Source organism: Meriones unguiculatus, chromosome 10, assembly GCF_030254825.1.
Source record: "Meriones unguiculatus strain TT.TT164.6M chromosome 10, Bangor_MerUng_6.1, whole genome shotgun sequence".
NCBI classification, from domain to species: Eukaryota; Metazoa; Chordata; class Mammalia; order Rodentia; family Muridae; genus Meriones; species Meriones unguiculatus.
In genome coordinates, this window is record NC_083358.1 from 17,800,856 (window position 1) to 17,827,681 (window position 26,826).

General features: G+C 48.9%; 1 protein-coding gene across 1 annotated transcript; it reads left to right on the top strand.

Moving 5' to 3' along the window:
* Window positions 1–2,477: 2,477 nt before the first annotated feature.
* Calb2 (calbindin 2) lies at window positions 2,478–26,818 on the top strand. The gene is made up of 11 exons (XM_021632506.2): window positions 2,478–2,663; window positions 12,864–12,940; window positions 15,402–15,491; window positions 17,539–17,619; window positions 19,581–19,637; window positions 20,386–20,463; window positions 20,906–20,961; window positions 21,240–21,279; window positions 21,514–21,567; window positions 22,533–22,604; window positions 26,105–26,818. Exons 1-11 carry the CDS (start codon window positions 2,570–2,572, stop codon window positions 26,219–26,221), a joined length of 816 nt encoding a protein of 271 aa, XP_021488181.1. The 5' UTR covers window positions 2,478–2,569; the 3' UTR covers window positions 26,222–26,818.
* The last annotated feature ends 8 nt before the right edge of the window (window positions 26,819–26,826 follow it).

The window sequence follows — 26,826 nt, forward strand, 5'->3', positions numbered from 1 at the left end:
TATTATCACCACCTCCATTTTCATGAAGGTTCAAAGAGGTTTAATGATCTGCCCAAGGCCTCCCAAATTAGTTATTTGGCCTTAAACTCCGTAGCTGTCTTGACTCCAGAGCAAGGACTTCTAATATCTACATGACTTTTGCAGAACTCAGTTTGAGTACCAAGGGCTTGCTTGAACTCTTTAGTTCCCCGTGGGCATGTGGCTGAGACAAGCAAAGATGGCCCCCAGAAATGGACCCTCAAGGCGGTCTCTCCCAATGCAATATTTGGGGTTCACAGTTCACCCCTTGCAGTCATAACCAGAGCCATCTTCCTCTGGCCTTGGCAGCTCTGGGATGGAGGAATCAGACACTGTCTTGCTTACAGAGCCAGCAAACAGCTTCTGTCTGCAGACCTGGGCTGGGAGGGAACAGGAGGCACCTCAAAGGAACCCAGAGCCAGATGCCAGAGCCAGCAGGACTGAGCCTAGCCCCTTGGGCGCACAGAAGTCAAAAGCTGTCATTCTGGAAACAGGGTCTGTCTCATTTGTCCCTGGACGTCACTTTGGCATTCACCTTTCCAGGAAGGAACCAGTAGCAGGAAGTCAAGAGTTTGAATCTGGACCAGTCTCCAAAGGCTTGTGTGTTGGGTTTCTAAGGCATCAGTGTTTTGAGTTGGGATTTGGGGAAGGAAGAGGTAAGGGCTCAGACTTCGTTTATGGATTAATCCACTGATGGGGCCATGAATGAATAGATTGTTGGAAGATGGTGCTAACGGTAGGAGGCTGGGACTAGTGGGGCAGCAAGTCACTCAACTATCAGTGGGGGGGCGCTGTCTCGTCCCACTGATATGCGTCTCCTCTCCTTTTGTCTCATTTCTTTCTCTCTTCCAGCCTGGCTTCCTGGCCACATGATAAGGAGCCTTCCTCCACCCCAGGCTCCCACCAGGACATTCTCCCTGTGACACCACCCATGAACAATGAATTAAAAATGCCCACAACCTAAAGCCTCCGAAACTATGAGTCAAAATAAACCTTTTCTCCTTAAACTTGACTTTCTCGGGTTTTTTTTTTTTTTTTTTTTTTTTTTTTTTTGTCACAGGGACAGAAAGCTGACTGGATACAGTACTCTCCGATCAAGGAATCCTTGCCAAGCTCAACAGCGCTCACCGCAGCGTGAAGGACAGGAACGCAAAGGTACCCAATCCTCAGAACATCCTCAGACATCAATACCCACACTCCCATTTTGCAGAGTAGAAGAGCGAGGCACAAAAGGGCCGTGTAATCCAAACAAGGTTGCGAAAGGTTTGTTGTTCCGTTTTGTTTTTAGGAACCAGACCTGAGGAGCTTGATCTAGAGCAACTCTTCTCTAGTGCTGAGCCTTCTTGCCTTCTTAGAGGCAAGACCGAGGCAAGGGGCCTCCAGCTGGGAGATTTCCCAGCCCTGGCAGCAAGGCATGCTGGGTTACAGAGGCCCAACAGCTAGCTTTTTCTGCCTCTTCTTCCCTACTTTGAGATTAGCACAGGGGTGCCCCAACCTGACCCCAAGAGTTAGCCTGCTCCTCTCTGCCCTCCACCCCCTCCCCCCGGTTCTCCTCACCCCTAGCGACCTGCTTTTGGTTCTCACCTCCTTCTCTTTTGCAATCCCATTCGAAGGCAGCTCAGCTAACACTCATTAGCACTTGTTAATGAGCACCAGTTCTCATCGCTGTCCTTTTTAGGGACGGGCGCTGCTGTCTTTCCGAGGGTAAGGTGTTCAGGAGGCTAGCACAGGCTGCAGATCTTTAGACCGGAGCGAGGCTGATTCTCTGATTGAGGGGTCCTTCACGTCTGGGGGGGGGGAGGAAGCTTCTGTTTTGTCTAAGAGAAGCTCAGAGCATCCCTGAGTCAGAGTTCGGTGTTGTCTACCTGATGGAGTAGACACGTCCCTACCAAGACCCTAGGTGGGTGTGGCTCATAGCTGGAGCTAGAGGCTCCAGTCTGCCACTCCCTGGATAAAGGTCTAAAAGTGCCTGCCGAGAGCATATTCAGGATGCGGCAGATAACTGAGGGGAAAAGGGAGTACCTCCCCCGTTCCCACCGGAATCCTCCCTGCACCGTGCCGATCCCAGGTGCCCACCTACAATAAAATCTTGAAACCGTTGCTTTCCTGCACTTCTGGAACCCCTTGAGTGAGCACTAGGGTGTAAAAAGAGTTCTGGATTCAAATCTTAGCTTGCTGCTTGGTAATGTGATTGCTTCGGCCAGAAACTGGGTGTGCTCCGGATAGACTGAGAGAAAGGGAGGCAGAGCAGCCTCTCCCCATTTCTAGGGAAAAGTCTGCGGTGTCCCCTGCGGGCACCCAGGAGTCTCATTGAAGACTCCATCCGTGCGTCCGGGTTCCCTAAGAACCCGGAGCAGGAGAGCCGCCGCCCGTGCAGCGCCGCGCCCTGCGCGATTCCCTGAGTGCGTGCGCCCCCTCCCGGCGGCCCGACGCGGTGCGGCTCCGGGCCGCATATAAAGGCAGCGTGGCGCGCAGCCCCAGCGCGAGAAGCGGAGCCAAGCGGCGCGGAGTGACAGAGCTGAGAAGCTTAAGATCTCCGGAGCGGCTCGCAATGGCTGGCCCGCAGCAGCAGCCCCCTTACCTGCATCTGGCCGAGCTGACTGCATCCCAGTTCCTGGAAATCTGGAAACACTTTGATGCAGACGGTCAGTAAATCTCCCAACTTCTGGGCACGTTGACCCCCCGGGGGACCTGAGATTGGCAAAGCTGCCAGGGGCATGGCTCTATGCGGGCAGGTGGGCTTTGCCCCCAAGTGGTTTGTTCTGGTGGCGGAGCCTGCTGGGGTCTTGAGTTTAGGAAACGCCCGACTGCCCTGGTGATAACTGTCAGTAAGTTTTCCCAATGCAGGGTGCCCGGGGCACAAGTCGGAGCTTTCCCAGAGAGGAGGCCTGGGCAGAAAAGGCTCTCCATGACTCCGCTGCCTCCTTCCGCACCTTTCCCTTCAAGCTAACGCCCTGCCTCCAGCCCTGTTGTCACAGGTCTTCAAACCCCGCTCTTTTTGCCCCTCGTGTTCCTTACCCGCATCACCAGTACAAGGAGCTGGAGAAAACTGGGCATCCTAGAGGGAACCTTCGGGGCCTCCTCTAGCCTGGCTGGCTGGCAGCAGGAGTAGAGAATCGATTTGGGGCTTTTAACAAACCCGGGCTTTCTTTCTCGTTTTTCCAACCCCACCAGTATGTGGGTTTCCTAACTACAGCAGCAGAGGGTGTGGTGGGGAGGGTCCCGGTGATAGCCTCCCGCTTGCTGCCTGGTGACATAGACCCTGAGTGGTAGTCTGTGTATGGGGCCAGGGGTCACACCCCAGTGACCAACACTTGGCTCCAGATGGTCTTCACAATGATCAGCCCAAAAAGTGAGGTCCCGGTGAATGGCTTTGGAGGTGGCTTCCGGACCCGGGATTCCAAGTATCTACAGTGATCTCACTCAGTTATACAAAGAGCCCACAGCCCCTCACCTCTCCTCTGCCCCACACCCTCAGCGTCTGATATTGCTAGAGACTTTTCTATCACTCCAAAGCAGGGGTGGGGGGGTGGGGAAGGGGCGTAGAGAGAGAAGGGTGAAGAAGCCATTTCAATTCACCCTCCAATGCCCTGACTAAGATGAGCACCCAGAATGCACTGATGTCTCAGACCTGTTGGCAGGGTGGTGGCTCAGGGTGTTTATCCTGGGACTGAGAAGGAGGGGTGGGAATGGTTTTATCAGGTAGCAACTCCCTGAATTCTCTCCCTCCTCTCTGAGTCCAGAGGTCCTCTGCTCCCAGTGCCATGACAAGGAGAGGGTTAGTGTCTGAGGATGCCAATAGAAGTTTTGTGCGTTTTTTGGAGGCAACTGAGGAAGCTGAAGGGGCTGGGGACTGGATGTCCAGGGTTTGATGGTGGTCAACCAGAGAATTCCTGAAGGTGGTGGCTCAGTTGCTCGGTCTGAGAAATGGGGCCAAGGAGGGGCTGTCTACTACTGCCACCCAACCCCCTGGATGAAAAGAGCTAGCACTGCAGCCCCTCATCTCGGGACATGCTTTGGCCAGGGTATCTGCTACAGAGACTTGCGTGAGTCAAGGAAAGTTACCGAGCCATCAAGGTTACACCACTGGCCTCCTGCTAGATGAGTCAGCTATAAACAGCCGACTCCGAGTCTACTTTTCCCTGGGGACAGCCAGTGTCCCTCTCAATCATCATGAAAACGTTATGTTTAAGTCTGTCCTGAGACCCTGACTTTTAAGAAGAACAGTTGTACCCTTTTGGGTCCCACCCTGCGATGCTCCTCCGAAGATCCCCCTTGTGCAGGTGAGGAAGCTGACGAAGGACTTGGTTGGTGGTGCTGGCTTCCAGCTGGGGCCTGTGTCCCCATTCAAATGGACCCTTCCTGGGGTGGGAAGAGGAGATTTTTTTTCTACAATGTAGGGCTAGCCCACAAAAGATCCTCAGCCCAGCCTTGGAGGTAGTGGATAATTCCTTTTCTCCCAGAAAGTAATCCTTAGGAGCATCCCCCCACACACACACCTCCTCAAGGAAGTCCCAAAGTGGAACCAGAAAGGAAAGCAATGTGAATCAAAAAATGCATAAATGGACAAACTAGAATTGCACCGAGGGGTCTAGAAGTAAGCTTGGGATGGTTTTTCTCTGTACCTTTGTGGCTGACCCTCTCCTTGACCTCTTGAACACCTCAAGGCTGCAGATGAGCCCAACACCCCATCGCCTGAGCCACGCAAGCCCTGCCTGGGCTTTTGTTTCTCTTGCCCATGCTGGCTTCTGTTTGCAACTTAGGGATCTGTTGTAGGAGGTTTGTCACTCACTACCTCAAAGGCCTCTGGAGACTCTCCGCAGCTCCCGGGGTCCCTGGAGTGAGCTCACTGGAGCCCAGTCAACCACAGGCCCCAGGGAGAGGAGCCACCTCCCTACCCTGCCAGACTCTTGTAAACAAAAAAGGCCTTAAAAAATACATTGGTCCAGTGAGAGCAGGGAAGGGGGCTGGATGTGGTGACCCTTATAGGGGCCCTTTCGAGTCAGAAAGAAGAGCGGGGAGGGGGAAAGCATGCATTTCAAGAGTCTGGAGCTGCTGGGCAGGAAAGGGCCAGGGACACCTCCTACTCTCCTATACTACCGAAACTCTTCCGCATTGGTCACCAAGGCTAGGCCGTCAGTCTCACTAACGCAATATCAAGCATCATGAGGTGGCAGCCAAGCCACCCTTTGCCTTCGTAGGTTCTGAAGCTTTTCTACATGTCATCTCCACGCTCAACATGACATCATCTCTGAAACCTTCACTTCGTTGCTTCCTGGTCACTTTGTCAGCAATTCTTTTCCTCTGTAAGATCCAAGTGGCTGTCAGGCCTGGTAACGCAGACCTATATCCAGCTACTCGGGAGGAGGATTGCGGAGGGCTGGAGATGAAGCTCAGAGGTGTACTGTTTATCTAAATGTTTATCTAGCATGTGCCAGGCTCTAGATTCAGTCATCGGCAACAGAGTAAGAAAGGGGAGAGAAGGAGACAAAGAGGGAAAAGGAGACAGACAGACAGGCAAGCAGGTAGACAGGCAGACAGACACACATGCACACACACACAGAGGGGGAGGAGGGAAAGGAACAGAGAGATCGCCAGGTGACTGATGGCTGTCCAAATCGGAGTGTGTGTAGCATCTCTGTGTAGCTCTGACAGACATTACCAGGCTTCTAGCCCACTATAACCAGAGAGGAGGCACTTTGCGACTCAGGAGGGAAATGAAAGAGTACCTGCCAACCTTCCAGAAGCCATGGAAATGCGGAAGAGAAAGAGGGGCAAGCAGACACTCACGGACCAAGAGAGACACTTGGTCAAAGCCTCTGTCCTATCCATGTAGAAAGTTACACAAACAAGAAAGACTGTAAAAGGAGTTATTTGAAAGTAAACAAAAAAGGACTATAGTCAGCTCCGCTGTAGGACACAGCCATCGAAGTAAGACAGAGCCTGTGCAAACACGGGGAAGAACCCCAAAAGTGCTACTTAGGATGATAGCAAATCACAAAGGTAAGCTGCGTTTACTATGTAAGAAGGAAAATAATTTTATGGACATGGTTCCCTAGAGAATTTACACCTATCTACGGGTACAGGAACCTACTCAGACTCTCCTGAGCTTTGTCTACTTTCAAAATAGCCTTGGTGGGCTAGCTTCTCAAAGCCTTTTACAAGGGCTGAGGCTTGTCTCTTAACTGTGTGGAACTCAGAGAACCCCTGCACTGAGGACTTTGAACATTCATGATTAAAAGGACCATACAGACCAGGAGGGCTCTGCCAAGCTCTTCTTTTCTTCCTAAACCCAGTGGTTCTAACAGAAGTGTCCTGCAAACCCACACAGCACTGAGGAGCCAGAATCAGGTGCCCAGGCAGGCCTTCCCCTGAGCCCAGCACACTGCCAGCTCTGTTTCTAATGGAGGAGAGGGGAGTGTGGAACTTGAGCAGAAGGTGAAGGGGTCTGGGAAACAGCAGTATGGTAGGAAGGAGAGGATCTGAAGATATAGCAGAAGAGCATTTGTCTGTCATGCATAGGGTCCTGGATTACACACACACACACACACACACACACACACACACACACATACACATTAGGTCTCACTTCATTATAGTCAGTGGGGTCTAGGTCTGAGGACCAAGGTGTTGTATGCTTGAAGATGGCTTTTTTTTTTTTCTTGCTAACCCTGTAATGAAGCCTTGTAGACACTTTAGCCGGGCTTGGCATAAGCATCAAGGGCTTGTTGGGAAAACCTCCTGCCTCACCTGGGACAGTTCCTAGGAACTGCCTGGTCCCTCTGGTCTCTTTCGCCGTCACACTAATTGTTTTGCCAATGGTTCCCTTTGCTATGGAGTATACACGGTATATCAGCTCGGAGCCATGAGGCCTCTGAGTAGCCATCACCTTGCCTCTTGGACTGTGATTGCACCAGCCAGGAGTAGGAAAGCTGGGTCCGTGAAGGGGCGTGGGGCTCCCTGGAGGGGCAACCGTGGAGCAGGGCTGAGGTTGTGTGTTTATACTGACAAGATACTTCAGCAGCCCTTGCCCAGGCAGCGGCCAACCCAGGTGCTTGGTCTCTCCCTCGTTTCATCTTGCTTATTTCACTCCAGACACAGGCGCTTTTACTAGCTAAGGCCCTTGGGGAGGTTGCTGGGGCTCGGGAGACCCCTCAGGGAAATCTTCCCCAATTCCCATGGAGCCAGAATTAATAGAGCAGGCACTAGACTCTTCAAGAACAGAGCCTCTGCAGCACACGGCCGGCTGGCATCCCTCATGGCAGATTGCATCAGATGCTCTCCTGCGTCCAGCCAGCCCCATCTGCAGCCACAGGCTCTGGCCTTCTCCCCTTCTCGTTGGCTCTCTGCAGTCTTACCTCTTGCTCAATCTGCCCCTTCCTTCTGGCCTCCCGCATGCCTGGGACTCAGCCCAGCGTCAGGCTGCCAGCTGTCCACAGGTTCAGAGGACCCAGCCCAGCTCCTAAAGTAGTTCCAGCAGCCCGGCCCAAAAGCAGATTAAAATTGGAGTATCCAAACATTCTTCCATGAGCTTTGGGTCTGGGGCATTTTTAACCCCAGGAGCCATTTGGAGAGGTGTGTGGAATGTACATTAATGTGTGATGGACAGATACATCCAGACACGTACAGCTCTGGACAGACCTTATCCCTGGGATGAGCAAAAGGAAATTGTGACCTCTGTTAACTGTGTGATAAAAATTCTCAACACCCACAAATCCTTTTAATTTTCAAGGTGGTGTTAGTAACTCATGCATGTTTTTGTGGCAGAAGCCCAAGGAGAGCGAGGCAGAAACGAAAAGTCTTTGGAAGTGTCCGGTGCCTGCTATGCAAAGTAATGTGAACACAGACAGGCTTCCTGAGCACACCAATGCTGCCACTACAGGAAGTGAGAGAACACCCAAGGAATGGCTAAGCAGATCCCTGGGCACCACACCCAGTGAGGGATTCAGAAAACTGAGGGAGGTGCCAACGGTTCTGCCCTTTTCAGGGTTGGGGGTTAGGAATTAAACCTAATATCTCATGTGTGTTTTGTAAGCACTCTACCACTGAGCTGGATTCGACATTTCTAACCAGCTCCCAGGTTACCACCAATCCACACACCTAATGCAGGAACAGCCCCATCCATGGTACTCTGAAGCTCCCAAACTAAACCCTTCATTTTAACAAGATCCCCAGGCGATGGGTCCATGCCCTCACGTTTGAGATGCGCTGCCAGCCTTGGGAGCTCGGAAGACATCCAGACACTCGCACCCCAGCAATTAAGCAAGAGAGGTGTAGGGCGCAGGCAATGGCACTGTTGCTTAAGCTTCCCAAGGTTCCAGCTGAGAACCAGCACTCTAAAGAGATAACTCAACGGTTGTCAGAAGCCCTTAGTGTCGAAGAGGTGAGGAGATGAAAAAAATGATGCCTTCCATTTATAGACATTACACTCTCCAGACTATTTCCAAAACATTGCTGTGTATGGCTCTCGTGGTGACTTTATAAAGTGGAGAGGGCTTAAGTAGTTTTGTCCACTTGAGAGAGAAACTGAGGCACAGAGGAATTGACTTGTCCTAGAGTAAGGGACAGTCGTCAAACCCTTGGTACAGGCAGTCTCTCCTCTTTGCGTACCTTTTGCCTGCACACATCAGAAAATCTGTACATACAAACCTCAGGGAGGAACAAATAAGTCTTTCTGGGTTGCGGCATTCTTCAGTCGAGAATTTCCAATCCTCTGTGGTCAGATTAATGATGGTGAAACACTGTCTGTCCTTAGCTTTGGGATACACGGCGGTGAAATACGGAAGCAAAAGTAGGTTCAGGAAGGATGCAAGGTCCCCAGCTCCCTTAGTCCCCTCTCTCCAATGTTCATGGTTTAAAGGAGGTTAGCAATGATGGTTACTATGGTAACCACATCTTTATCAATGCTCATCCACATGAGATTTACCTGGTTCCACCATCACCACCCCCCCAAAAAAAAGAAAAAGAAAAGAAAAGAAAGAAAACCACTCATCCAGGGCTTAAATCTTCCTAGGTTGATTTTGGCCAACTGCTCCTGTATCCCGGCCTTATGTGAAATGGCCTGCTAAATGATGGTTGGGGGAGACCTCAGAGAGACCTTAGGCCTGTCCCTTCAGTGGTGGAAACCATTCTTCCTGACCCCACTCATACGACCACTCCACACCTCTCAGTCTCTACTTTGAATGGCTTGTCCGGCCTTTTCAATGGCTGGTCACATCCCTGTGGACCACTCTGCTTTGTGGGAACAAGCCCATGTCTGCAGCTTGGAACTATTGTTCAGTTTGAAACAAAGACTCATTGCATGGAGCTAATTTTCTCCTTTTGTTCAGGGACATGGGGAGATTCTTATCATTTCCCAGTGGGAACCCCTTTGCTTCTTGCTCTATCCAGGAAGGGGTCTTCTTTGCACAAAGCCATTATCTCAGCTCCTAGTCCCCTCTTCCTGCCTTTAAGCTTACTCTTCCTTCTCTCTCCCCCTACCCATTGCCTGGGACTTCTCAGTGAGGCCTTTCTTGTTCAAAGGTCCTTGGGAAAAATCACTTCTATTTCATTACATCATCATGTAGCAGTGCAGGGCCAAAATATTTCTAACAGGAAGCCAGAGGCAGGAGCTACGGTGGTAATGATCACTGACACCGTTTGTTTTGTTTTGCCTTTTTTTTTTTTTTTCCAAGCTAGGGTCTCACTACGGAGCTTTAGCTAGCTAGTAACTCACTATGTAGCCGAGGCTTATATTTGCTAAGTCACTGGCCCTTCTCATCAAGGGACCAACTACTGATCCTCCCTCCTGCCTCAGCCTCCCAGGTGCTGGCTGACATTGCAACCTCAAATGCACCATCGGCACTGCTGAGGTTTGTGTAGGCCAGCACAGCGCCTGCATCATTGCCACTGTTGAAGGCTGCTGTGAGCCAGCACCATGCCCCCAGCACTGGCATGGTTGAAGCTTGTATGGGTCAGCACTCTAAGTTCATTTTTTTTTCCAGTTACATCTCTCCAGCAGTCACAGGAGGAGGAATTATCATTGATCCCACTTTGTAGTAGAAGAAACTGAGGTTTGGAGAGGTGATGCTCTTAGCTTGGGTGTCACAGGAGGAGAAACAGGTGTTGGTCCCTAGATAAGAAGGACCAGTAACTCCTCCGCCTCACATGCAGCAGGTGGAGGGGCTGAAGAAGTGACAGAGCATCAGGGGACATGTGAAGTGGGGATTGGCTGAGGATTTTTGGTAAGGGATACTATGCAGAGCTGAGCGAAGGCGGTTCTTCCTTGTGTGGTTGCCTCCCCTTCCAAGTCCAATCAGACACCTTCCAATATCCTCAGGAAGCCCCCACCCACCCAGCCTACTTGACCTAGGCTCCTGGCCCCAAGCCCCTGCGGCCTCCACAACATGGACCACCGTTCATGCTCATACTACCAGCTCCAGGCCCCCCATTTCACCTGCCCTAGCCTTGGGCTTCTGGAAGCTGCAGATGGACTCAGAGCTGAGCTCAGCTTTCTACCACACTGCCTAAGTTTGTAAAGCCTCCCAGGGGGAAGAGTGTGGGGACAAAGGCCTTGGCTCCTAATCCAGGGGAAGCTGCACCTGAGGGATGGGATAATTGTCAGGTCACAGCAGGAGAACGAAGCCACTAGGTGCCTACTCAGCGGGTTGTCACCAACCTTTGCTTCTTTGCCTAGAAAGCTTCTGCTCACCATACCGTGCCCCAGCTGGCCTCACAGACCAACAAGCCCCACCCCCTTGTGAACCTCCAACTCTCCCGAAGTACTTTATAGAACAAGCTAGAGGAAAAGACAACTGCCTCATCCCAGAGGAACTCAGTAATCACCTTTTCTTTGCGGACAAAAATAAATGCATAATTCATCTCATGCAATTCTCTCTGTACGATATTTATTGAAGCATCTTCCCCTCAAGGGATTGCCTCTAAGGTTATTTATTTGGGATTTAAGACCTCAGGGGCACTAGGAAGAGAGGTTAGAAAGATCCTCCCATCCCCATGCTACCCACAGAGGCTAAGGAAAATGCTTCTGTGGTTTTTTGTTTGTTTGTTTGTTTTGTTAAGGCTGCAATTCCATATGCCCTTGAAGAAAGTGGTCACTTTCTTAACAATTCAAGTCAGACCTCTTCTTGGAACTTGACTTTAGTGATTGCCTCACATCACTGTACAAGGAAATCACCTGGGAGCCTTAAAAAAGAAAAGCTACAATGCTTAGTTCACAACCCAAGCTAGCGGTATCAGAATGTCTAATGGTGAGAGCCAGACATCCATTTTTTTAATGATCCTCAAGGGATTCCAATATGCAGTAAATCTTGGAACCATTGTCCTTGCCATATCTGAGTTTCCTTCCCATAAGTGCTAGCACAGACGTGTGACCTTGGCCATAGACTCAGCTCAGCACTGGTGTCTGGGCCACTCAGGCTCCAGTTGAAGGAAACTATACAACTTCGCACTACTCCTGTGATCTTCAGACAAGTCAAGTTTTGACCTTCATACCTGGTTCTGCTCATTAAACTTTTTCCTCAGGTCCATTTCCATCTTGTACACAGATGCTGACAACTGGGCTCAAACAATACCAATATTTGTGACATACTCATGATAGACTGTGTGGTTTACATACGAAAACTCCGACTTAGCAGCTGCACAATCGTGAAGACCCGAGTTTGAGTCCCAGCATTTGCATCAAATCCAGATATGGTTGTACACGTCTGTAGCTTCAGAACTTGGCAGGAAGGACAAACAGGTCTCTAAACTGACTGACCAACTGATCTAGCCAAAACCAAATCCAGGTTCAGTGAAAGAATAATGCAGAGAGTGAAAGAAGGCACACAACACTGACCTTTGGTTTTCATGTGTGCACAAATGTGTACACACAAGCTGTACATACATGCACACATGTTCTCTCTCTCTAAAAATCTTATGTAAGCCACATGGCTATACTCTTACCACCTGGGAGGCAGAAACAGCAGGTTCTTACGTTTGAGACCAGGCTGGGCTGGCTTTTATTGAGACGTCGTCTCAAATAACAAGAAGCAAAACTGTTTTAACTCTTACAGCCCATTCTGCAGATGAGATGGGTCAAATTATTTTCTTTCATGGTTTTTGTCTGCATTTATTTCTCAGGACTGCCATGGCAGCAGAGTGCCACAGAAATGAATGCCTTTGTAGAATTTTGAAATCAAGGTGTGTGTGTGTGTGTGTGTGTGTGTGTGTGTGTGTGTGTGTACATGTGCTCATGCACACACTATAGGCTCTGGGGGAGAGACTGGCATACCTCAGCTTCTAGAGGCAGCATCAATCTACAATATTCTTTAGCTTGTGGCTCTAATCTTTACCTCTGTTTTCCCTATGCTTTGACACTGTAACGACTAGTGACATCTATAAAAACCTTACTTCCAAATAAAGTCACACTCTAAGGTTCCAGTTGGAGGCCGGAAGAACACTCTCCAACTCTGTATACCTTCTCAACCTCAGAAACCCAACTTCTGCCCCAGTCCCAGGCCTGTCACCTGCTGACGAATCCTGATGCAGAGGGTGCTTCCTATGGGACCTCCAACACTCAGGGCCTGCTCATGAACACCAGCCATCTGTCAGCTGACCAGATAAGCATTCCTCCACTGTTTCTCCAATTCTGCAGGTGTGGGCTCAATATTCCAAGGACACTCATTAATCTTAAATGTATGCCTGCAAGTACTCTGAAGACAAGGACCCGTACATGACTGGCCAAGATACCTGTTTGCAGACTGGAGGGGAAAAGTTTTGCAGGAAGTTGGCAAATTCCACCCTTCCTTAGTCTCACTATTCTGTGCTAAGGTTAATTCCTTTCTGTTTGTTTCCATCTGTTTTTACAGGAAATGGGTACATTGAAGGTAAAGAGCTAGAAAACTTCTTCCAAGAGCTGGAAAAGGCAAGGAAAGGCTCCGGCATGGTAAGCTGGCACCCGCCCCCATGTTTAGGGATTTCTGTCACCCTGATCTACTCTGCTTTGAAAAAAGTCTGTCTCATGATGCATCTAGTCAACAGACCTGGGCTCGCTGGTCTTGGCACTTACAAGTCTCTTCTTTGTAATACCATAAAGAAATGCCAGGTTTCCCTTAAGAGTAGCTTGTCTCAGTCTCCTTGGTGTCTTAGAGCGATAACCATAATGAAAGCCACAAGCTGATGAGACCCCCAAATTCACAGGTATGTGTTTATGTGTGCATGTATGTATCTTTTCCTGGGAACACAGTCCAGAGTCCAAAGGATTTATAATTCAAGATGGCATTCTCAGAGGACCCCCAGGTGCCTTCAGTCTAGATGAGAGTCCTCAGCCTCAGAACTGTTGACAGCTGAGGCAGAATAATTTTTTTTTTGTCATGAGGAATGCCTTTGCATCTACCTATGTGATAGCCAAGTTATGGCAATCAAAAATATCCTAAGTTGGTTGTGATGGTGCAAACCTTTAATCCCAGCACTTGAGAGGCAGAGGCAGGTGGATCTCTGTGGGGTCTGAGACCAGTATGGTCTATACTGTGAGTTCTAGGACAGCTGGGGCTACATAGTAAGACCCTATGTAATGTCGTAGACATTATCAAATGTCCCCTGCTGGAGAATGGGGAGCAGAATCCAATATTCTAAACCAACAAGGGCTGGTTCCTCTGTAAGGACCCAGAGGGAAACAGAGCCGTTCAGAAGCAACCTCTGAGCCCTGACCATCCTATTGGTGTAGAGGAGTCATGAACTTTGAAGTGTACACAGTGACATGGTCCAGTCCCTAATGACAGGGAAGCTATTTCCTCTGGTACCAACCTGTTGAGTTTGCTAAAACCTCCTAGGAGAGGCATGTGAACTCCTGAAAGGCTGGAGCTGGATTGTTGTGTCCTGTGTTCACTCTGGAATACATGGAGCCTAATCCCCCTCACTAGCTCCCCTGTCTCCTTTGAGGGTCTCTTTCTCTTGTTTCTTGCTTCCCACCCGCTGTCCCGACCACTACCTACTAGTAAATCTTCTTGGATCTATTCTTAGGAGAAATTAGTTAACCATGAGCTCCTGGCCCAACGGTCAGCAAAGTGCCTCAGTGATAAACCTGTGAAAGCCATGGACTTCGGAGCTGGTGCACATATGTATTTGCCAACAGCTCCTTCATCAGCCCTCATTACTAGGATGATGTGAGCCCAGATTACAGAAATCACAGCTTCAAAACTGACCCTGGGATCATGGACTATGCAGAAGAATGTGTTTAACTGAGAGTTTCAAACCTAACCATCCTTTTCTTAGTCATCCTTTTCCTCAGCTGGCATGAGGGTGACTGGCAAGTCTGTCCATAGCAATGCCAACTGCTGTCAGCTAGGACCAGTTCTCAGAGCATCTGTCGTGTGGGAGAAAAGCCTCAGGCCTTGGGAGCAGGGGCTAGACTTTTGATTTCTGGCTGTATTTATCTGGATGACCGTGAGGAAAGCCATTGCATCTCGGATGCCACATATGTGTGAGATTCAGGGATGATGTGCCCATCGGGAACCATGGCAAATCTCTCATAGGTTGCCTACATCTATGATAAGTACTTGGCATCAAACCTTGTATGTTTGTAAATATAAATAAATACTGACTGACAAGGATTGGTAAATTGAGATCAGTTTCAAAGCCCAAAGGTGAAACAGGAATCCAGAAAAAAAGATCTCAGAATTTGTAGCATTTCTCTTGGGTCAATCCCAATGAGCATGAAACCCTGCGGAGCCCCCCAGTAAGGAGCAGAAGAGCAGGTGTGCATGGGGGTAGGGATTGTAGCATTGACCGAGGAAAAGAAAGAGCTCTTTGATGACAGCTCAGCCATACCCCAAACCACAGAAAGATTCAAGACTGTCAAGAGACCACTATGCTTAAGTTGAGGGGTAACGAGCTAAGGGGACTTTTAATAAGTAATCTATTTTTCTAGACTTAGAATAGTTGAGCGGAGAATTTAAATTTTCCCTCACATGCGTGATGCCCTCACCCTCCTTCTGGCATGAAAGCAGATAAGAGCACTGCAGAATTGCAAGCATGTCTTTGAAGAGAAAGATGAGTGATTCATTTTGTATCGGTGGAGTGGTTGGAGTCTCTTCTGGCATAAATGGGTTGAGCTGGGTTATGCTAAGAGCTGTTAAGCTCACAGCTGAGTGGTGGGAGTGAGTCAAAACCCTTTATGGAGCTGCAGATCACCTCATCTCAAAGGCCAAAGGGTGTGTCAAACCACGTGGTACGGAACATGCCCACGTGTCCGGTGTCCCTTTGATAATCACTGAGACCTAACGCAGAAACTGTCCCTCTGAGCAGCCACTTGTTCAGGACACAAAAGGATGCCTGGCCTTGCCTCCCTGGGCTCCTCGACTCTTCATAACTCGGCAGCAAGAACAGCCTCCATTCTCTGTCCACAGATACCAAAGAGTGACAATTTTGGAGAGAAGATGAAGGAGTTCATGCAGAAGTATGACAAAAACTCAGACGGGAAAATCGAGATGGCAGAGGTGAGAGCCAAGGAGCTGGCTGAGGGGCTGTAGCCCTTGGGCCACCACCCCCACCCCTCCTCCATGCTCAGGCACAGCCGGAAACATCCCACTCAAGCACTTGAGCCGGCCAAACAGAAGAACTGGGGCTTTCTCTGTATGTCACCAAGAAAAGAGGGAACACCAATGGTCTAGGATCTGGCCCCTAAATGCTCTCAGGACCCAGCAGAAGTGGCAAACATAGGATAAGCCAAGCTTAGGACAGTGAGAAGACTAGTTAGCAGGAGTATGCACACCCCACCTAAAGGCATCCAAAACTGAAGCTTAACATGTATTTTATGCAGATAATTTACATGCATAACATACATTCCATATAATTTCTACATGCTTACATATACACATATGCAAACTCATAGATATATACTCACACTTACACATCAGTTTGTGACCCGTGGTCGAAAGGTCAAGAATGATGGTGATAGCACATGGATCAGGGCCTCGCTCTCCAAGGACATATCGGCTCAAATGCTACCACACACCAGGAGCCAAGCTTGAGACAGTGATTTCAGGGGTTGTGCCATGCTGCGGAGAACAGAAAGGAAGAGAGCATGTTCTCAAAGGGCGGAGAGAGCGCTAAACTGGGAGGCCATCTCTGCCTCGGTTTATCTCCGATAAAACTGTTGTAATATAGGCCCAGACAGTAAGTGACCGGGTACAGCCTGCTCCATCCAAGAACTGAGGGAACCACAGACCTTGCCCAGCGGGGCTGCTCTAATTTAGCTGAGGGCAGTTGACCTGTGGGAACTTCGGGCCACTGAGGGATGACACCCTATGCCAGTTTTAAAGGCTGGGCATGATATACATGTCCATGTTGTAAATCTCGGGGTCAGAAGACATCTTCCTTACTAGACACAACCTGTAAGAAATGTTTCAGGGTTCATGGGCCACAGAGTCTCTGTCCACAACCCTTCAACGCTGACGCTGTCACAGGGAAGCAGGTACTGGAAATAAGCAAGTGAATGGGAGGGGCCATGGACACCAGAACTTTACAAAAGGCTTGGATCCTGTGTGGTACTTGGCCATGGTTTACTCATTCTTCATTTAAGTCAAAAGACACTATTAACAAGCAAGGCCATGGTTAAGGTTGGCTCCGGCTCTGCCTCTCTTCTCTTGGTTCTGTCCCTTGCTACAAAAAAACAAAACAAAACAGAACCTATCATCTTTCCCAATCTTGTAGCCAGAGGGCTGCAGACATTTCAGAACTCACATCCAGATACAACCATGTCCGTTTGCAAAATGGCCCCCTCTTCAAGCTGAAGGAAAACTTTCCCACAATTCACAGTAGCCTTCCTCTCACATGTCATTGGCCATCGGCCAGAATGGGCCACATGCCTATTCCAAAGCCAATTGCTGGTGAGGAGAATGAGATTATCTCATTTAGTGGAGTTAAATTAATTAGGATTTGCCTTCGTTGGGGGATTCTGGGAAAGAAGCAAGGGGGATGACCCACCCACAATTAGGTGGGCAGCCAGCAGTGTTGGCTGCATGGTGGGTATTTGCAGTTCTTAAGAATGAGATTTGTAAAGTATTAATTTTACAATCAATGAAACAGCATCCGTTTGGGAGTCTGCAGTCTTCCAGTTTAGACTTTGAACCATGCCATCACCATCACAATCGAGAATCCTGTAAAGGTTCCCCTTTCCTTGGGTACAGCGGGTCCTCCCAGGCATCCTGCATCAGGATGCACTTTTCAAAAGATTTAAACACTTGGGGAGGATCATCTCCTGGGCATTCCTTTTAGTCTGGGTGGCCACATTTTGAAGGAGTGCTCTTTCCATCTGTCAAGCTGACCCCTCCCTATCATAAACCTTTTACCCTTTTACCCTTTTACCCTTTTACCCCTTTGAAGGGCCCCCAGCCTCTGTGCTCAAGGAAGGACATGAAAATAGAGCAAGATTTCCATGCTGCTTGTCAGCTGGTGAGGTTTTCCATCCTTCCTGTGGGAAGGTCGATCGTGTTCCCTGAGGTCCCCCCTCTCACACTGATGTGGCTTTTCTGTGTTTCCCAGCTGGCGCAGATCCTGCCAACTGAAGAGAATTTCCTTTTGTGCTTCAGGCAGCATGTGGGCTCCAGCGCAGAGTTCATGGAGGTGAGCCTTCTTTCTCTGCAAACGGAGACCTACTTTCCTCCTGTATCCAGAGGAGGCCTGCCCTGACACCCGTGGGTGTCCATGGGAGGCGCTAACCCCCACAGAGCTCTACTAATTGAGGGGTGGTCTGTGTACAGGCAGGCAAAGATAAGCAGCGGTGTCTACGAGCGGATCCTTGTAGACTCCCTGTCACACTGAATCAGGACTTACGCCTCAATGAGATCCCTGGGTTGGAAAAGAACCAGTTTTCAGGCTGGAAGAGTTGTTCTTTGCGGCGAAGTTTGCCCAAACATCAGATAAGGGTTTAATTTAACGCTGATTTAAAGGATTTTCTCCAGTTTTTTTTTTTTTTTTTTCTGAGATGGCAAGATTCTATAAAGCCAGTAATTGACATTCTGAATCCTGGCCTTAGTTCTTTTGCCTGTGTCAAAGAAAAGTGGTACGTCCCTAGCATGTGTCCGGAGGCAGTGTTTGCAGGGTCCATTACAGAAAAGGGATATGAGGCTGAAGATACAGTTCAGTGGTGGAGTGCAAGGCCCTGGGTTCCAGCCCAATACAGAAGGAAAAGCAGGAAGGGGAGGGAGGATGGGGATGGAAGAGGAAAAGGAAGATAAGCAGAACAGGAAAAAGGAAGCGAGGACTGTTCCTATCCCTTCCTTTCTTGTATGCTTCATCACTGGGCTGGGAGTGGGATGCAGATAGCTTTCAAGAATCAGGGATGCTTCAAAAGGAGCAAAATCTCTCTCTCTCTCTCTCTTTCTCTCTCTCTCTGTCAGTCTCTGCCTCTGTGTGTGTGTTTCTCTCTGTAGTTTCTCTTGATGTGGTTGACATAACGTTATGCTCTTGCATGCCTTTACCCTTCTAAACCCATCTGTGTCTACAAAGCAAGGAGAGCCTCACTCTCACACACACCTTCTGAGATCCCACCAGGACCACCCTTTCCTGGGGTTAGCTATTCATTCCATTCTTAGCATCTGCAAACATGAAATGGTCCCTCAGAAGCCCCAAAAGCCTTGTGTTCTCCCAAGGACTCCATCCTGCTCAGCACAACACTTAGCATCTAATTTTAGGAATGCCTCAGGCCTTTTTTTTTTTTAAAGCCCAGGCCTCTTTAACTTTTTTTCCTTGAATGAGAAGAGGATAAGAAGGCCAGCTTGGTAGACAGACACTGTTGGAAGGGGAAGGAAGCTGAGAGTGTAGTCCAGAGCCTGTATAGAGTAGAGGTGGGCTGGGGGAGGGGTGATGGTCAGACCTGCAACAGAACTCTGGTTAGAGAAGCTTCTGGATGCTTTGCCCTGTGGAGGAGGACTGGGTAGCAGCTACCCAGGCTGTCTAGAGTATGGATTTGCTTGTGTTTTATAAATTGAGAAAACCAAGACCAAATGCCCTAGTATGCGGTGAAAAATCACACCTTTTTTTCTGATATAAAAGAAAGACCTTAAACTGTCTATAAGTTCTGACACTCTTGTCAACATGAGAGGCACCTGTGCAGAGGTGAAGCATGATGGAGGGAAAATTTAGGGAAGAGATTTGACCTCGTTTTTTCCTCTCAAGAAACCTGGTGTGGTATTCAAGTGTGCATTTGGAGCCGTACTCCAGGGACGATAGTCAGAAAAGTCAAAGGAACAAAATGTGAAACCCCCTCCCCCCAAAAAATAAAAATAAAAAAGAAATACAAATATAGGCCAAGGGTGAGCACACCTCAACCCACAAAACAGACAGTAAATACAAAAGAGGACCTAGGCCTACAGCAAATTAAAGCAAGAGACCTTGTCCAGGCACTTTTTCTTGTCCAAGAGCCTCTCCCTCATTTCCTCCTCTGTGACTGGCTAAGCCATTGTCCCATGAGGACTCTAACATCCTGAAACACCAACATCCTGTCGTCCCATTAGGAGGAACTTGGAGGAAGGTGGCCGCAGGGTTTGACGTGTTTTTGTAAATAGGCTGACGTTCCCTTGCAGGCATGGCGGAAGTATGACACAGACAGAAGTGGCTACATCGAAGCGAATGAGCTCAAGGTATGACGGGCCCTAGGGATGGTATAGAGGAGGGCAAGGTTGTACGCACCCAGGAGCCACCCAAAGGCCTTTATGGTCATACCACAAATGTTAAGGGGTTAGGGAAGTAAGAGAAAGGTAAGCTGTGCAAATGATGGAGTTTAAAAATCAGCTTTGATTGTCTAACTGAATAAGGAAGTGAATGAATAAGATGGAGGATCAGAGTAAGGCCAGAGTCTTGGAGGGCCTAAAGAAGTAGGAAGAAAAGGGGATGTTGGATGAGTAACAGGGGCTTGTGGTCTCCTTAGGGGTACTTGATCTTCGCATAAATATTAGACTTCTTTGGAGACATTCTGTCTCAGCAACAGAGAGCAGGGCCAAGCATTCAACCAAACCATACCCTTCTGCACCCTAGGGTCCAATATAGGTACCCTTGAGGAAATTCTGCAAGCCTGGCTATCTAACTTGGACATCTACCCCAATCTCTCTGGGAAACCAGTGGTACTTGGGCATAGCTGGGCCCTTGGTACTGGACTATGAGTAGTAAGTCAAAGCCAGTCTCTATGGGCAAGGTTGTATGTACCCAGGAGCCACCCAAAGGCCTTTAAGGTCATACTACAAATGCTAAGGGGTCAGGGAATTAAGATATGTAAGCTGTGTAATTGGTAGAGCTCAAAGAACAATATAGATTGTCTAAATGAATGAGGAAGTGAATGGGTGAGGGGCTAAAGGAGCAAGCTGGGCTCTGAACAGGTCTTTGGTGTCCCAGGGATTCCTGTCTGACCTCCTGAAGAAGGCCAACCGTCCCTATGATGAACCTAAGCTCCAGGAGTACACCCAAACCATAGTAAGTGATAGCATTGCCCTTCTTCTAGTGGTGTGGAGCATGGACCCCGAGTCCCTAGGGTTCTAGTGTGTGGGGTCCTTTCTCTGCCCGTGCTTCAGACTACGTAAAGTGTCTCATGACAGCAAGTGCAAGCTCATAGCTCTACATGCCCTTAGAGGTGCTATCCCATGGTGATACTGGGGTAGGGGGTTCTGTTTCCATGGGAACTGATAGAGCTCCCGGAGAAGATGAAGCTCAAGAGGGCAGGTCTTTGGTGATGGCTGTCGTGTTTCACCACCCCAGAGATAGCAGGTCCTGAATCGTCAGTGTCTCCCACATTAACTGACTTAGACCGTGCTGGTCCCCAGCTTCAGGTGACCCCAGTGAAAACGATGGCAGGCAGAGGGCCTTATGTGAGAAGGTCAAACAGATAACCCAGCTTCCTCTTCCTGTCCCCAAACAGCTACGGATGTTTGACTTGAACGGAGATGGCAAACTGGGTCTCTCTGAGATGTCCAGGTAAGCGCTTTCCCACCCCTGGTGTCACTTTGAACAGGCTCTTGTGCGGCTGTGTCCATCTGAGCCCAAGACAAAACCAGCTGGAACTGGAAATCTTGCTATCACATTTTTTCCCATTTCTCTTTTTTTTTTTTTAACATTCCAACCAACCCCTGATTATAAAGTGCTCAGCGATGGTTTCCATAGCTACAGATGCTGCCTCTCTGCCCTGCTCCTCACTGGAGTAGCTGCTGCCCGTGGCACAGCCTCTCATCTCAGCTCTAATGTTTCCTTTCCAGACTCTTGCCTGTACAAGAAAACTTCCTGCTGAAATTCCAGGTACGAACATCGCTTTGTTTTCTTTTGGCTCCCTCCGTTCCCGTCATTTCTCTGAGCTTTAGCCTTTTGCCCTCCATTGCTGCAACACACACACACACACACACACACACACACACACACACACACACACAGTTAATTCAGACTTCTGTGATTTCTTACCCATTTCCCCTCACTCTCCCACACTTATACTTTGGGGCTTTGTTTCTTTCTTTAACTCCTCTTTGGTCTTTCCAGGGTATGAAGCTGACCTCAGAAGAGTTCAATGCCATCTTCACATTTTATGACAAGGTGAGAGGCAACAGGATGGGGTGGGAAAGCAGAGGGCCTGTCACCTGTGGTGGCAGTGGCCAGAATTGCTTGGTCCATAGAGAGAGACCGGCTTTCCAGAGGGGCCACTGAGCTGTTGTTTCTTTCTTCTGCTATGTGGGAAGACAAATGGCATTCTTTGATTCCTGACCTACAGACGCGCACAAATTTGATTTCTTACAAATGTAGTAGAAAACAGTTAATGGAAGAAGGTTGTGCTCAGAGACGGGGTGTGGTCGTGATGGATGGAGCCAGGTCATGGGTTTTTGTTTGTGTTGGTTTTCAAATTATTATTATTACTATATTATTATTATTATTATTATTATTATTATTATTATTGGTTTCGATTTTGAGACAGGGTCTCACTATGTAGCCTGAGATACCTTTGAATTGTTCATCGTCCTCTCTCAGCCTTTTGAGTACTGGGATGACTGGGTGTTGATGCCACCAGACATAGCTCAGAAAGTTGTTTTCTGGGTCTTTGGGAATGAGAATCATCTCCTAGCCTCACCCCAATCTTTGCTGACCCCCGCCCACGTGACTCCTTTATAATGAGGGTGTGGGAAGTTGACTTAACAGCTCTATTCAGTAACCTCTAAGCTTCTGCTTACAAATATAACCTCACTTATGTTTGTAATGCAAATAAGAACCGCCGCCAGGAAAGGCGGCAGGGGTGTGTGCGGACTGCATGGTTCTTGTGTTGACTGCTGTTAACAGTGTAAGTGCATTATTCTGTCCTTCTGCGGTCTGAACACTTTTCTTTGCAGAAAAATGGGGAGGTTAGACACTCCCTCTACACACACACACACACACACACACACACACACACACACACACACACACCACAGAGTTCTTGAGACCAGAACTTGACCAGAGCTGCGTGGTCAGGCTGACTGAGGCCTGGAGTTCAGAGCCCTGTGCTGACAACCCTCTGCTGCCACCCTCAGGACGGAAGTGGCTACATTGATGAGCATGAGCTGGACGCCCTGCTGAAGGATCTGTACGAGAAGAATAAGAAGGTGAGGAAATGAGCCCAGGAGTGCGTTAGGGCCCCCGGGGCTGGGGGAGATGGACACACTCAAAGAGAAAAAGGAGACTGGATTCTTTTATCTCCGACCTGTGGTCACCAGACAGTGGCAGTTGGTGGGGTTGGGGCATCTTTCCCAGGTTGATTTAAAATATGGGTAACGAAGTCTGTCAGTGTAAGAGACTATGCCCTTGTCGTATCCAACACATTCACCACACTGGGTGACCACCACCATCTCCATAACCTTGTCCTGTAAAGCTGAAACCCTGTCCCCATAACCCCAGCTCTCCTGTCTTCTCCCCGCTGGTCTACAACCTACGTTCCTAAACTTCACTGCTGCGGGTACCATGTAGAAGCAGAATTATTTGATCCCCTCATGGCTGGCTCATTTCTCGCAGCATGCCAAACTCAACTTCTCCATTTAGAGCTGAATGCTGATGCCTTTCTTGTGTAAACCCTCTTGTCTACCCATTTGCCACCTATGCCCACATGGGTTGGCTGTTGTGATTGATGACAATGACAGAGCCCATTCTGGAGAAGTGTCAGCCGAATGGCCATCGTGAAAGACTTAGCACAAAGAGATATGCTGGAGGGCAGAAGCCAACAGGGTAAAAGATTGTTCCAAATTCATCAACTGACGAATTTAGGGCTGGAGAAGAAGGTAGAAGCGAATCGCTGAAGAGTTTATTTCTCTCAAAGGAAAGGCCGAGAAAACCAGTACTGCCTCTCAGGAATCCTCCAGAACACCCTGGGGCCACTCGGTCTCACCTCGGTACCCTGGGTGGGAGGGGTCAGGTGGAACGGTGACCAGCCTCTGCAGCTGTCTTCCTTCACCTGCCAGAAGATGGCTTTCACGGAGAAAATGACTGTTGCTTTGTTTAATTAGATGGCAAATGCTCTGTAATTTCTAGAGCTGTCTAACTGCCTCAGCTGCCAAATAAGAGCTAAATTTAATTCTCAATTTCAGGAAAAAAAAACTTCACTGCAGCCTCTGAGTCCATTTGTCTCTCTTAGAAATTACTTTTTGGTCTCTCTGGCTTCACCCTGAATATCAGTCTTCGTTGATTTCAACCTTCATTTACATTTTAATGTGGCCTATTCGTGCATTGGGTAAGAAGAGTCCAGGAGTAAGTGATAAGGATTCAAATAGTTCATAGGAAGAAGAAAGCCTTCACCAGAGCCAATACTAAAACTCAGTTAAACCTTTTTCCTGACACTGTGTCCCAACAGAAAATCACTTATGTAGCCATATGAATCAGAAAATCAGAACACTTATATAGCCATTCTCTAACAAATGTTAGGAAGCTGAAAGAAAATCCATCGTTGACCTGAATTGCATCAAAGAGGCACAATTAGACTTTATAAAGCCACACCTAACACTTGAGTTTGCTAAAAACTATTTACACATGCATGCACCCACCTCAGAGTGACCTGCATGTCATGGTCATCAACTCACTGGGCTCTTTTCTTTGTCAATATGAAGAACAAAGAATAGAGCTGTGCAGGTCAGGCCCTGGATGTGCAGACAAAAGCAAGGAGTCAGGCGCTAGAATTTGGAAGCAACCTTGAAGGTTGAGGAGCAGGGCATTAGTAAGGCTGTTTACGTGGAAGCCTTCCACGTGTGTGACAGGCCCCAGACTTGGCACCTGGGCATTAAGAGAATGAATGAGCAAATAGAAGGAGAGCTGCATGACTAAATTCCAGCACCTGAGCTGGGAAGGGAAAAGGCCACTTTAGGTGAGCTCGCATAGCAGGTGTGGCCTCATTTTAGTGGTGCCTGCATGGGCTGTGGTAAGCTTTTTAAACAGAGTGCTGCCAGGGGCTCTTGAAGGAACGAGCTAATGGGACCAGACCTCAGTAGTTCTCAACATTCCTAAGGCTGTGGTAGCTCCCTAAGGCCTTTCCCGGGCTTTGAACAGAACTCTAAGACATAAAATTAGGCTGTCGATCCCTGCCACACTTCCCCCTGAAAATATTCTTAAGTTTGGGTTGATATGACCCCTCAAGGGGGTCCCTGCCTTGATTCCTAATTGAGTGATGGACAGTTGGGCACATACTCTTCCCCTAGTGTGTACAAGTTACATGACCTTCTAAAGAACTTTACAACTTAAGAGACAATGTTCCTCGATCTAGAGGTGCTTTCAAAATGCCTTTGGGTGGGGACAGTGGCATAAAACTAGGAATCACTGATCTGAGAGATTGTCTATGAACTATATAAGAAAAACGCCTGACAGCTGAGCCCAAGAGAAAAAGCACAGAACACAGGTAGGCCAGGTAAGTAGGTAGAGTTTGGGCTCTGGGAACTGAAGATATTTTTGATGAGGTGATCCAGCCTTTTGGTAAGTGGCTTAACCTTTTATCCTTCTGTTTTCTCATTGGTATAATTGAGATAAGGAACCATCAACCTGAGAGGGAAAGGGTATTTTTAAGATATCTGCCAACATTTACCACAGATTAAGAAAACAAAAAAAGACTAAGAAAGAGGGCTTGGAGGCATAGTTTGGCGATACAGTATTTGTCTAGCATTAGAAAAGCCCCGGCTTTGAACCCCAACAATGCAAAATAGTAATAATACTCAAGATGAGAAGAGTGGAGGAAATAGGAAGGGAGAGGAAGATCAGGGGAGGAGGAGAAGGAAGAAAAGAAAAAGATGGTCATTTCCCTTACTGTGGTGGCCTTGCTTTATGTCAGACCCGCTGGCCATTTGTATGGAGGCAGTTACCTCTTTAATATAACGACTATCAGGTGTTGGTCCTCTGTTTATTTTTGGCCTCCAGTGTATATGGACCATGGGTGTACGTTTGTGGATTCCCTACCTTAGTGGTCCCTAAAGACCACAGGAAGCCAGTGCTAGAGAGCTGGTGACCTTTGTTGCTCAGGGAGACAGAGTTCCTTGTGAAAATGGAGGCAGCTCAGGGACGGAGGATCCAGGAGGCCTGGAGGCAGGACCAGGGAGCTTGCATGGCTTCCCCTCCATTACCTGCAGAGACCCAGGTTTGCCCTGAGTAAGTGGAGTTGTAGGGAGGTGGAGGAGTCGATGTGAGTCATTCAGAGACCATAACAGTCACCGCGGTAGATCCTCTGGACCACTGGCCTTCCATGCCTCCTTGAGGCAAGAGTTAGTGATGTTCCCCTTTTCCAGCTAAGGCTGCCGAGCCCCAGGAACATGGGCTACTCTCCCTCAAAACACTGTGACCAGTAAGTGAGAGAGAGAGAGAGAGAGAGAGAGAGAGGGTTTTAACCCAGGTCTGCCTGACTGTAAAACCCATGCTTTTTGTCCCTCTTGGCTGCTTACCATAGGGTGAAATGAGAGGACGGTTCCTGCAGTGTGTGTGTGTGTGTGTGTGTGTCTGTGTGTGTCTGTGTGTGTCTGTGTGTGTCTGTGTGTGTCTGTGTGTGTGTGTGCGCCAGTGGCTGGGAGGGGGATGGGCAGGAGACTTCTTTGGGCAAGGTCACACACTAAGCAGGTTCTCACCTCTTTCTCCCTCCTAGGAGATGAACATCCAACAGCTAACCACCTACAGGAAGAGCGTCATGTCCTTGGCTGAGGCCGGGAAGCTCTACAGAAAGGACCTGGAGATTGTGCTCTGTAGTGAGCCCCCCATGTAAAGGGGTGAATGGACAGGGGCTGCTTCTGCGACTCCCCCCTAAGCCCTGCCCCCCACTGTCCTGCCTCTCTGACACTCCTCCCCAGATCTAGAGAGCAAGACCTCCCCACCCCACCCCTGCAACCTGCACACACCAGCCTGTAGAGCAGGAAAGGAGAGATGGAGAGCGGGTGGCTGATAGCGTTCCTTTGAGCTGAACCAGCCCAACCCTGGCCAGATGGACAGTTGTGCCTGCAGTAGGTCACCAGACGTGAATGGTGGGCAGGGCACAGGTGGCGCTTTCCTAGTCTCTTTGCTGTGATGCATGAGCTCCCTCACTGTATGGTTTAGGCTTCTGAGTCCAACAGGGTGGACTCCACCCTTTCGCTGCCCCACCCCCGCCGCCTTTCTTCCCAGGCCACCACCGACCCCGAATTTCCAGGTTCTGCCCACTGGCTTGCTGATGATATAACTGTCTCCTCAGAGCTCCTGTCGAGGGTGACTGCCCTCTTGTGTTCTTGACTCCTGTGTTCCTTTTATCTTCGGGTTTCCTGTCTTCCTGTTTACCAAAGAAGAGTTTACAGAGAATAAAGTGGAAATGTTCTGCCGTGGACACTCACCCTCTTC